At 39.2% G+C, this 12565-nt stretch overlaps 3 protein-coding genes across 9 annotated transcripts in view; 1 reads left to right on the forward strand and 2 right to left on the reverse strand.

Moving 5' to 3' along the window:
* The window catches only part of LOC110947454 (BOLA class I histocompatibility antigen, alpha chain BL3-7-like), a 349371-nt gene that overhangs the window by 288443 nt on the left and 48363 nt on the right, over nt 1–12565 (forward strand). The gene's annotated exons all lie outside the window — the stretch shown is intronic.
* The window catches only part of LOC110946460 (major histocompatibility complex class I-related gene protein-like), a 204188-nt gene that overhangs the window by 167297 nt on the left and 24326 nt on the right, over nt 1–12565 (reverse strand). The gene's annotated exons all lie outside the window — the stretch shown is intronic.
* LOC110969857 (major histocompatibility complex class I-related gene protein-like) overlaps nt 1–12565 on the reverse strand; it is a 273081-nt gene that overhangs the window by 140627 nt on the left and 119889 nt on the right. Inside the window, exons 5-7 of one of the 7 annotated variants that reach the window (XM_051956040.1) lie at nt 7414–7716; nt 6585–6746; nt 4853–6488 (exon numbers count right to left, since the gene is read on the reverse strand). The exons of 4 other annotated variants lie outside the window; for them this stretch is intronic. In XM_051956040.1, the coding sequence (XP_051812000.1) occupies nt 6613–6746; nt 7414–7716 (437 nt within the window). In that variant the 3' untranslated portion in view covers nt 4853–6488; nt 6585–6612. Of the gene's footprint in view, nt 1–4852; nt 6489–6584; nt 6747–7413; nt 7717–12565 lie in introns of those variants that run through there. 2 more of the 7 variants (XM_051956039.1, XM_051956038.1) reach the window with 2 other exon arrangements.

The raw sequence follows: 12565 nt of genomic DNA on the forward strand, positions 1-12565 counted from the left end.
CCTCTTTACATGGGAGAGAGAAGGAGACTACACACTCCTTTTATTTCGGAAACTGACATTTAAACTGACTAAAATGTTGCCATATGTGCCAATTTCAATGAATGGTTTTTGGGTGATGTCTGAAGATGTCATAAAACATTAAACCTTTGTTCTCTGTTTTTCCTCTGTGTGACTGGGATATGTTGAATTCAATTCAATATACTTTATTGTCCCACTTGGGGAAATTTATCTTGGACTCCAAAAGCTGTGACGTCATACCCAACTTGACAACTACAAAGCAGTATTGCACATAAAACAGTATTGCACATTGTGAGGATTGTGGAGGAGAGTGAGACAATGGAATGCTTCTGAATTCCGATCCTCTAAAGGAAGAGTTGAGAGGACAGTTGATACTACACAGACTGAGGCTTTGCGGATAACAAGAAGAGTGGCTGCAGTGTCCAACATCATCAAGGCTAGTGTGATTTTATCTGCAAACTGTGTGCACATACTCATTTAGCCGGTTTTCACATATAGGCCCACAGTGTTTCCTTAGATAATCTTTTAATTTGGGGTTAATAAAACACATCTGTGGACACATAAAGGAGATGTTTCACTTATTTGGGAGGAAGCTTGACAACAGATTGACCATCTGAAGCATATAATTAATTGATCAGTATTGATTTAGATGATAATTAAACATCTATAGAGATGTTAATTTCGCTTAAATACTGTTGAGAGTTGTGGCTTCAATACTGTCAAAGATGGACCGTAAAGTTAGAAAAGTGATTACATCTGTTGATGTAGTCCAAAAGAACAATCCGCTTGCTAAGGGCATTGCAGAAATGTCACAGAAGTAGAGCAAGCGTTGGCCTGATATCGACTGTCCTTGGCCAGTTGAGGGGACACTCAATCCAGATGTCATAGAAACAATGCAGGTGCTGGTCTCCACCTATAAGGCCGGCTAGAAGAAAGGAAGGAAAGGACAGAGACGCATGGAGAAGAGACAGATGGAGCTTGGACTTCTGAAGTTGTTTGAAGATGAAGGACAGAAGCTGTTGAAGAGGGAGCAGAATTTTAAGGAAGCAAAGAAGCCAGTGGAGAAGGTTAATGCACCTTTCTCACATGTGGTTTCAACGAAGAAGCCCCCACCTAATGAGAAGGAGGTGAAGTGTGCTGATGTTTATCCTCAGCTCCCAGTGACCAGAAAGGGGGGTTATTATTGCATCAGAGATGAGGCTGTTGGAGAATATGATCCAGTAGCCAGAAGGATTTTGGCTAGAGCAGAGAAGAGAGGGGATGAGAAAGCGAAGAAAGTGGGTTCAGGAGAGGATGAGAGTGAGGATGGAGACAGTGATGGAGATTGAGGAAGTGAGAGACAGTGGGCTTTAAGAAATGTTGAGAGTAGGAAAGGAAGGGCATTAGAGAAGATGTGTCCAGTGACTGTCAGGAGCCAGAATCTGGAATACATGCCTTGGCAGAATACAGACATGTCAGACATAATTGAGAAGTTGCCGACTCTTCAAGATGGGGCATATCCGTGCATTTCGAAGCTGGAGGAGGCTTGGTAGGGACACAACCTGCCATGGGAGACATCATGGGAGTTCTGATGATGGAGGAGATTCTACAACAAGCGGGTCTTAGTATACAGTGCCTTGTGAAAGTATTCGGCCCCCTTGAACTTTTCAACCTTTCGCCACATTTCAGTCTTCAAACATAAAGATATAAAATTCTAATTTTTTGTCAAGAATCAACAACAAGTGGGACACAATCGTGAAGTGGAATTAAATTTATTGGATATTTTATACTTTTTTAACAAATAAAAACCTGAAAAGTGAGGCGTGCAATATTATTCGGCCCCCTTGCATTAATACTTTGTAGCGCCACCTTTTGCTGCAATTACAGCTGCAAGTTGCTTGGGGTATGTCTCTATCAGTTTTGCACATCACGAGACTGAAATTCTTGCCCATTCTTCCTTGCAAAACAGCTCGAGCTCAGTGAGGTTGGATGGAGAGCGTTTGTGAACAGCAGTCTTCAGCTCTGCCCACAGATTCTCCATTGGATTCAGGTCTGGACTTTGACTTGGCCATTCTAACACCTGGATACGTTTATTTGTCAACCATTCCATTGTAGATTTGGCTTTATGTTTTGGATCATTGTCCTGTTGGAAGATAAATCTCCGTCCCAGTCTCAGGTCTTTTGCAGACTCCAACAGGTTTTCTTCCAGAATGGTCCTGTATTTGGCTCCATTCATCTTCCCATCAATTTTAACCATCTTCCCTGTCCCTGCTGAAGAAAAGCAGGCCCAAACCATGAGGCTGCCACCACCATGTTTGACAGTGGGGATGGTGTGTTCAGGGTGATGAGCTCTGTTGCTTTTACGCCAAACATATCGTTTTGCATTGTGGCCAAAAAGTTCCATTTTGGTTTCATCTGACCAGAGCACCTTCTTCCACATGTTTGGTGTGTCTCCCAGGTGGCTTGTGGCAAACTTCAAACGAGACTTTTGAAGTTTGCCTGGATATCTTTGAGAAATGGCTTTCTTCTTGCCACTCTTCCATAAAGGCCAGATTTGTGCAGTGTACAACTGATTGTTGTCCTATGGACAGACTCTCCCACCTCAGCTGTAGATCTCTGCAGTTCATCCAGAGTGATCATGGGCCTCTTGGCTGCATCTCTGATCAGTCTTCTCCTTGTTCGAGGTGAAAGTTTAGAGGGACGGCCGGGTCTTGGTAGATTTGCAGTGGTCTGATACTCCTTCCATTTCAATATGATTGCTTGCACAGTGCTCCTTGAGATGTTTAAAGCTTGGGAAATCTTTTTGTATCCAAATCCGGCTTTAAACTTCTCCACAACAGTATCTGGGACCTGCCTGGTGTGTTCCTTGGTCTTCATGATGCTCTCTGCACTTTAAACAGAACCCTGAGACTATCACAGAGTAGGTACATTTATACGGAGACTTGATTAGACACAGGTGGATTCTATTTATCATCATCAGTCATTTAGGACAACATTGGATCATTCAGAGATCCTCACTGAACTTCTGGAGTGAGTTTGCTGCACTGAAAGTAAAGGGGCCGAATAATATTGCACACCCCACTTTTCAGTTTTTTATTTGTTAAAAAAGTATAAAATATCCAATAAATTTAATTCCACTTCACGATTGTGTCCCAATTGTTGTTGATTCTTGACAAAAAATTAAAATTTTATATCTTTATGTTTGAAGCCTGAAATGTGGCGAAAGGTTGAAAAGTTCAAGGGGGCCGAATACTTTCACAAGGCACTGTATATGTGGCAACTGTGGTGAATGATGCAGAACTCTTTGCTGCAAGCAGAAGTAGGATGTGGAGAGCGTTGAGAGATACGTTCCCAACAAACATGCATCCTGATAACGTTTTGATAGAGCCACTGGCTCTTGAAGAGAATCTGAGGGCCTTTGTTTCCGGGCTCATCACATATGGAGAAATGTCACAGGAAACAACCCAGATTTGAACCCGACAGAGAGATCCATTCTGCGAGGCAAAATACAGAAGGGGCTGCCCCTACCAGTGAGGAGTAAATTGACAGAAGTGGTTTCTCTGGGAAGCATGATGAGAGCCACCTACACAGATCAGAGTCTACATCCCCAGAGCAATATATATATATCCACAGCCAGTGAAGCAACCAATAGTGATTGATGTTTTCAGCAGATTTTTTTACACACAGTGATAATTTTATGAATGCACAAGATTGCTACAAGGATTTAAACATAGTTCTCATATTTTCAATGGGTGCTGGAAGATACTCTGTCTTTTGTTAAGTCTATTGTTAAGTCTGTTATTAAGTGGGGTCATAAGTAGGTGCATTTACAGAATTGAGAATTAAACAGCATTTAGGAGCCATTTTCCATTTGCAAGGTGTTTGTGAAAACAAAAACAATGAAATAAACTAAAGAAAAAGGAAATTAATGGTATGTTGACATACTGCTCTGTTAACATCTGACAACACAGAGGTCCAACTTAGGTAATGATGTTTCAAGTGGAGTTGATAGAGTATCATCCAAGCAAGCTGAGTAATTTTCATTTTGAATGTTTGATATCATTACAGACTTCACTTTTATTTGGGGTGTTATCTATAACAAAGCAAACACTATTGTTTTCTTCACAAATGTGTACTTTCTACTACTACTTTCTGCACATTTCTGGTACTTTTTTAGGATATAGAAGTACTATCTCTTGCTAAACAAATAATGTTTACACCTGCAGTACCTTTAGTAACAATAATAGTGATAATAAACCTCTTCTTTAGCAAAGAAAACATAAAATGTCTGATGCAATGAAAATGAGTGACGTCCATTTTTTAAATCCAGTCTTTCTGCCTTCTGAAGAGCAAAAACTCAGACATTCACGAAGTGTGTGATGCATGACACATTGTTCCTTCGTGTAAAATAGATTTTTGGTTAAAAATTCAATTAAGCTGCTCTATTTTAGAGGCTCTGTGGAGGCGGGTCATTTTTGACCTGGAGGACAAGGAAAGTGCACAGAATCTGAAGACAACACAAGGGTAAACGTTTGTGGTTCGGCTCGCGGTTAATATAAATATTACCAACGGAGGCAATGCCGTGAGCAATAATTTATGTGCATAAATTAGTTAAGGATAAAAACTGATTATAAACGTATGTTAAAAAGCGATTGTTTTGCATTAGATAGAAACTATTTATATTTACAAGTTATTTACACAGACAAGGAAAAGCATTTAACGTTCTTGAATTTATGTATATTTCAGTTTGTACTCCATATCCATGTGCAAATGAAGAGCCTTCAGAGCCTTCAGGAGTGGAGTTTAGCTCACTGTTGAGCTGAAGTACACGTACACTTTAGTGAGAACAGCACTGTCACGTTACAAGCACAAACTTAAATGTACTTTATTTGGGATTTTATGTGATAGACCAACACAAAGTAACACATATTTGTGAAGTGGAAGAAACATTATATGTGTTGTTAAAGATTTTTTACAAATAAAAAAATCTGGTGTGAATACTGTTGCAAGGCACTGGTTTGTGTTTGGATTGCACTTCCTTTTAGTTGTGTCAGAATGCTAAACCTGTAAAACAAACTACACCATCTTATCAAACACATCGGTTTCTAAAAGACTCTGCATGTTTAAAACTCTAAAAACTTCTTAAATGCAAATGTGACAGGAAATAAAACGAGCAGAAAAACGAGCTCCATCGTCTTTGTGGTGGTTGAGTGACTGCTGCTGAAGGTTGGGTGAAACAAATCTAATGACAAATCCATACATGGAAAGCTGTAATAAAATCTGAAAGCAATTTCAAAGAGTCTTTCTTATCAGGTGAGATGATCACAAGGAAATAGTGAATAAAACAAGTTTGACTGGAGGTGTTAGTATACATGATATGTGAGGAGTCTGAAGGAAAATCAGCTTAAACACCTCAAGACTTCATCCAAGAAAACATGGACAAACAGGAAACAGTTAACTCTTTATGGGGCAAGTGATCATAGTTGGTAACTTCCACACACATTAAATATCTGAATCAGTGAAATCAAGAAGCATGTGGATTTCATTCAGCCAATCTTCCAAGATCCCTCTACATTATAGAACATGATATGGTGGCATTTGACCAATCAGCAGAGGCCTGGAACATATCAAACTTTCTCTTTTCTTTGAAGTTGGATAAAGACGGACTTGCTGCTCGACCCTCTTCCATATTTTTGGTTGAAACATCAAAACTAACCATGGTTGGTTGACGAAAATCACACATTTAACAGTTGAATAGTTGTACTAAGTGACGGTGTACACATTTCTTGGAATGTTTCTTTTGTTCGTTTTTCTTCTTTTTTTTTTTTTTTAACCACAAACAGGCAAGGAACCATAAATGGTAACTTCACTGACATTGAAATTCAAGATGAAAATTGAAAATTTGGAAAATGTCACAAAAGTTAAAAAAAAAAGTCTTATTAAGGTTGCATTCATTTACACACACACTCATGCTCGCACACATACCGTTCTTACAAACAATAAAAAAAGGTAAATAAAAGTAACTAAATAGAATGTATATCACAACAGTTCCAAGAAAGTGCATCATTTTTGAAGCACATCAGTAGGTTTAAATGTGCTGGTGATATCTGAATGATGTAGAATAAACAACAACACAACACAAAAAACACACATCCAAGACTTCCAGACACTGACATATTTGTTCCACAGCAGCATCAGCTCTGCTGGAACAAACTGATTTGACACATTTGCATCTGTAACTACAATTAAAACTTTGGTAGTACAGAAAGTTAAACACTTAGTGCAGTTTAGAGAACAGTCTTCATTAGTGTGCTGGCTAATGCCAATAAAGCTAAATTATTATTAGAAATGCTGCTAATAAGCATCAAAGACAGTACATGATGACTGACTCTGATCTTATTTCTGGAACCTCTCCACTGACGGTCTGCAGAAACAGCTGTGCAGCAAACTTATGTCTCTGGTAGGATTGTATCCTCTTCTAATCTCTAATCCTGTGGAGGCAAACAGAAAGAAAACAGTTAAATGATAATTCTGACTTATTATCTGTCACTGAAACAACAACAACAAAAATGTAGGTATGGACTGACGCAGTAAAATTTCAGTGTTGAAGCTCATTTAGTAGAAAATATATAATTTTATTATTCTATAATTGATGTTCTTTCTCCAGATGAAGAACCCAGAGATGCCGACTGACAGCAGCAGGAGTCCAACAACAGCTCCAATAACAGCAGGATGCAGTGAGGAAGAAACTGGAACCAAAACACAACATTCACCCTTCAGAAGGTTATTCAGTGTGTTGGACAGTAATGTCGCTTAACAAACCAATACAGTGTTATAATAATAACAATAATATTACATGTTAAGTTTTTAACTGTAATTTCTTTAACACATTGCTGTGACTGAAAAATAAAACATCTTTTTTTACCTGTTATTCTACAGGTTTTCCTAGTTTTGTTAAATTATTACAATAAGTAGCAATAAAATAGGAGGAGAATATCTAAAAGGACTAATTTACATTCATGTTGACATAAAAACACAAAAGAACGGGAAAAAACAGACGAAACTGTCATAATGTCCACATAACTTAATGAGGAGCTTCTATAACATCTATAATGATGCCAATTTGTACAATTTAAAATGTGTAATTCTAATAATTAAACAAAATAATTCATTCTTTTACAACAGTGTAATTTTTTAATTTTCTTTACACAATGGCACTATGTTTAACTCAGCTACAGATATCACTATTTAAATGATATTTGCTGTTATTTTCACAGTGTTTTTTAATGTTACTGTAAGCCAATGTCTTTATGGATTTAAAAAAAAAACATTTTTACAGTGTTTTAACACAAAGTTCAGGGTTCATGAAACAGTTTCAACACAAGACAGCAGCAGAAAGTTACCGTCTTGTCTTACCCTGATTGGTTCTGATCACTGATTTGTCCAGTTTGGTGATGATGTCGTCTTTGACATCAGACATCTGAAACACACAGTCGTACTTCTTCCAGTCTTCAGGAGCGATTGATGAGATGTTCAGGTCAACACTCATCTGGAAGGTTCCATCATGGTTGGGGAGGATCTCTCCTTTGTCCACGTCCTCATGAAGCTCCTCTCCATCTTTCCTCCAGAACAAGTCGGCTCTGTCGGGGTAGAAACCTGTAGCGTGGCAGGTGACCGTAGAGGAGGAAGTCTTCTGGAGGAGAGACACTGAGGGAAGATCTGGAGAGAGAAACTGATGAGTCTTAACTGAACGTGACCGATCAGAGGGCTCTACTAAGAAGTGAGATCAGTGGGTTAGCAGGTATGTTGAGGCTGAAGTCAGAGTTTTTGGTGTTACAAAGTTGGCTCTCTTTGAACCTGCATTATGGGACAGTGTCAGACTTGAATGCATTTCAATACAATATCATGTTTACATGAAGTCTGAAGTATAAATGCTGTAATGGGCAGCTGTCAATTATCAATAATCAGCTGCATTGATCCTTAAAATTAATACATTACGCACACTTAACAGTTTTTTACCAACATTCCTGTTTTGCTTCATTTGACGTAGCAGCACTTTTTACCATCATACATTTTTATTTTCCTCATTGTAGCAATAGTATACTTCTCTGAATGTGTTGTGTGTCTGTAACAGTCCCTGGTGACCGTATATTTATGTGGTGGATCCTTTGTGACCTCTGTGTGAGGAGATGGTTTGTGATGACTTTCCATTATACCTGGCTGAGGAGCTCCAGAGCAGGCCCGGACTGGCAATAGGGAGAGGCGGGACTTTTCCCGGTGGCCTGCCTCCCTATTGGCCTGCCTGGACAGGCCAGCCACGGACTGGCAGGCCAATGAAAAAAAGTTGATCGGCTTTTTGGCACACAGGTCAGAGACAGCAGCGCTCGAAGCCTTACAGAGTACACGCCCACCCTCCTGTCACTCACACAAAGCAAGTGCTCTGAGCTCTAAATCAGAAGGATAGGGATTGCTCAAAGTGACATTTTTTTAGAAGAAACGTGCCATGATTGGTTAGTTGCTTTATGGCCCGCCCCTTCATAGCGAGAACGGGGAATAATGCACTGCAGAGCGGAGATATGAGAGTGAGGACAGAGAGTGGAAGGAGCGAAGATTAAGGAGCACACTGAGAAAGCTGGTGGCAAAAAACGAGAAAAGACGAAGAGAAAAGGTGGACATGAGAGGGAGATGGAGAAGAAAAAAAGGTTGCTCGAGGAGGAAGGGGCAAAGTGTTATAAAATAACACACATGTTTCATCAACCCCCGCACAGGTCCAGCAGTGTACAGTTGAAAATAAATGATGCTGCTACTTCAAGTAAGTTTACAAACGGTCGGTTCTTCTCACAAATGCATCATCAGACTTCAAAGGCCAAAATATAATAAAAAATGAGTGGTATATTATTGATTTGCTTGGCTATATTAGAAAACTTTGTTTCATTTTGTCAGTTGTCTGGCCCAAGTAAGCTCCACAGGTGTCAGGTGGGTTGCAGGAATCCTGAAAACGTTTGAGACCCCCTCTTCAGGTAGGATAGGCAGTTGACTTACAATTTTCAGTTATAAAATTAACATTGATGTTTGCATATACTATTAGCTATGACCAGCTGACATCTAAATGATTTACTGACAAAATAATAGATATATTTTTTTAAATTCCATATGTTATATAAATAATAGGAAAAGGAAAACACTGGAAAAATTGGTGAGGGTAGTGAAGAGATTACAGAAGAGAAAAGTACTGGACTGTATGGAGCTGTCGTTATGGTTGTGTTTAATAGACTTACTGTCTGTTTAGTAGTGTTGTAATTGCTATAACATAACTGTAAAAGGCATATTTTTGGAAGGAAAAAAAACAAAATTTTGGTGCATTATCCCACATGACACAACCCTTGCGGTGGCGGAAGTGGCCTGACTGATTGGAAATCTCCCGGCCTGAATTTCTTTCCCAGTCCGGCCCTGCTCCAGAGCCACCTGTCTCCAATCACTGATGACGGACCTGGAGCTCCAGACCTGCTCTGAAGCTTGCTCCTCTTCTCACCTACTGCCGTAAGCTGATTGGACCACCACCCAGCTCCCTCCACCTTCATCCAATCCAACTTCAGCAATCACCACATTTAAGGTTTAAATCTGAAGCCCAACACAAGCCCAGGTGGCTGTGATTTAACATGAGCAGCTCAACTCATGCCTCTTGTGTTTTTTGTAAGATATGTAACATTTGTTAGCAGCTGCTTAACTAGGTGAGGAGTTAACTGTCTTTTGTTTTTTGTAGCTATTGAGAAGTGACTACACCAGGGCCGTAGCCAGGATTTTGGAATAGGTGAGGTCCATGATGCGCGTGAAAAGCGCACGCCGAAAATTTTTCAATGTTTTTAAAAAAAATTTATTTTTATATATCTTTTTTAGGCTACAAGTCACACAAGATGTTTGTTGTTTAAATATCTTTTAATGATGTGAAATCAGCATTTTCCAAACAAAAATGTATATTTTTTCAAAAAACAAATCAACTTTTTACATCAAAGGCTAGCTGAATCCTCCTGTGACCAGAGGCATCCCACCGTTGAAGGATATTCTCCCGGTTCACCTCCACTTTCTGATGCACATGCATCATGGCCAGGCCTGTCAGTCTGTCGTTGGACATGGTAGATCTAAGCCATGTCTTAAGTCTTTGCATGGCTGAGAATGACCTCTCACAGGCACAAGTCGTCACTGGCAAGGTTAGAAATATCTTCAACATACATTGTATGTTGTCTGATGAGCCAGGCGCTCATCAAAAAAAAAAAAGCGCCGGACGCGCTCTCCGCTGTGGATAAAAGTAATTAAACTCTTTGATCAGATGATCTGAGAGGCCGAACTAGTGCCGAATTATCTAAAAAAAATATATTGTGGTCACCTTGGTGTAGATGGGCGGGGATGTGGTCTACAAAGTGCTAATAATGAAAACACTAGTTTATGAATGGGGTTTGGCCCGCTGCCAAGCGCGTCACAGGGCGCATTTGCGGGTACGTGCATCAGCAGATCAAACAGCTTTTTACCGCAACACGCACACAGGCACAAACAGAACACAAAGCCCATGGATGTTTACCACAATTTACAATTTACAAGCACGTTTCACAGAGAGGTTTCAAGTTTTTATGAGTTTATGTTTTATTCAGTTGGGCATATTTGGCGAAAAAAAAAAACTCGGAAAAATAGGTGAGGTCCGGACCTCGCTGACCTCATACCTGGCTACGGCCATGGACTACACGTAACTAATATGTGCTTTGAGACGCTCGTTTAGTTACTATTGTTATTCACGTGGGTGTTGCTATCATGTCTTTAAGTTTGGTTACAGAATTTACTTTGGTTGTTTAGTTGCGATTTTATTTAATTAGTTTTTATAACTCAGTTTTCATCGGTTCTTTAAGCTAGCAGCACCCATCAGCCCTGTTTATTTAGTTTTATTACCTTTTGCTAATTATATCAGGAAGCAACAAATTGCTTTACTTTAATAATACTGTTTTTTGGTTGTTGTTTTTTTTTTGTTACGCCTAGCTCCCTAGTCAGCTGAATCATAATTTGTTTACGCATTGTTTTATTTTCACTGGATGCAGAAGCAGATGGAGTACAGAACTGTGTGTATCTCAGGTTGTGTAATTGTACCTGTTCTCTGCAGAGAACTGTTCGCGTACTGCACATACTTCTTCAGCCAGTCCGGGTACAGGTGCACGTAGTAGTATTTATAGTCATCTAGTTCAGCTTGGTCTGCGTCCCATCTGAGTTTGGTGATGAACGCCTCTGGTTTTGAAGCAATCCATGTCAGCGTCTGCAGGTCCAGCGCTATGAAGTCTTCACCATCATATCCATATTGAATATAACCCCTGATTTCTCCAGTTTCATCATCCCATTCACAGCCCGCTCATTCTCTGTAGGATGTGAGCACCTGGGGACATCAGAAAGGGGAGATTTTATTGGTTTACTGTTAAGGCTGGCTGACATGGGCACAAATATGACCTCAACAATCTTCTGACAGTGACAGACAGCCAACTACAACCAGCACTGCTCTCAGGAGATTTCATACTGAAAAACTGTCATACTTCATTTGGCACATTATCAAAACATTAACAGCTGTGAATTATTAAGTTTTTGTACATTTAAAAACTCTGTTTTTCTACATCTACAAGAATCTGCGCAGTCGGTATTTTTTCCACTTTAGGACCAATCTGTAAAATATAAATAAAATCTGTCCAATATTAATACTTTTAGTGCAGTTTTTTTTCTTGATACATTCTGTGCAATACCACTGATATATGCAATATTAGTTATTTCCACATCCACAGTTATTTGGACAATCTGAGCCCGTAATTATGTATACTTTTGTTTAATTTATATTTTCCTACTGACATTGGTTACATGTTTGCATTTTCCACTTTGTTGCTGTGACAATGCAAATTTCTCCTCATTGGGATAAATAAGGAGTTATCGCACCTTCAGAGTGTCTTTTAGGCCTCAGAGATACAAACTGTTTTACTGAGTAACTCTGAATATCAAACTGAATCATGTGTGAATGAGAAAACTCCACAGTGAATCATTAAATTCAGGGGTATTTGCAGGTTAGGATTGATTATTGGTTTCTTCACAAACAGGTTATTCTGCAATATTAGCGAGGGTGCACATATTTACATACGCTTCATAATAGTAACACATAAAAATATAATGTATTGATAAATAGAGATAAAATTCTGATCCCTCTTTGCCATAATGTCCCCATGTTGAGATGATTTCACTCATTTTTATGTTTTAACAATGCATGTGTTTGTGTTTTTATCCTGTTTTGACCCTGTGTGTCAACTCTATAGTCTTGTTCTGTGGCCTAACAGGGTGATTGTCATCATCATCCTAAAATTGTGGATGGATCAAAGTGAGACAGAAATAAAGAACAATGGGAAACTAAGAGTGAATTCCTAACAGTAAATATTGTCACTTTACCACTGAGATCTATTGCAGCATGCAGGGATGTAATCAGGAGGCTGCAACCAACCACACAGAATATGGATGGATGGCTCTATCAATCAATCAATCAATCGGAGTTTATTTG

The sequence above is a fragment of the Acanthochromis polyacanthus genome, chromosome 11, assembly GCF_021347895.1.
Source record: "Acanthochromis polyacanthus isolate Apoly-LR-REF ecotype Palm Island chromosome 11, KAUST_Apoly_ChrSc, whole genome shotgun sequence".
Classification (NCBI taxonomy): domain Eukaryota; kingdom Metazoa; phylum Chordata; class Actinopteri; family Pomacentridae; genus Acanthochromis; species Acanthochromis polyacanthus.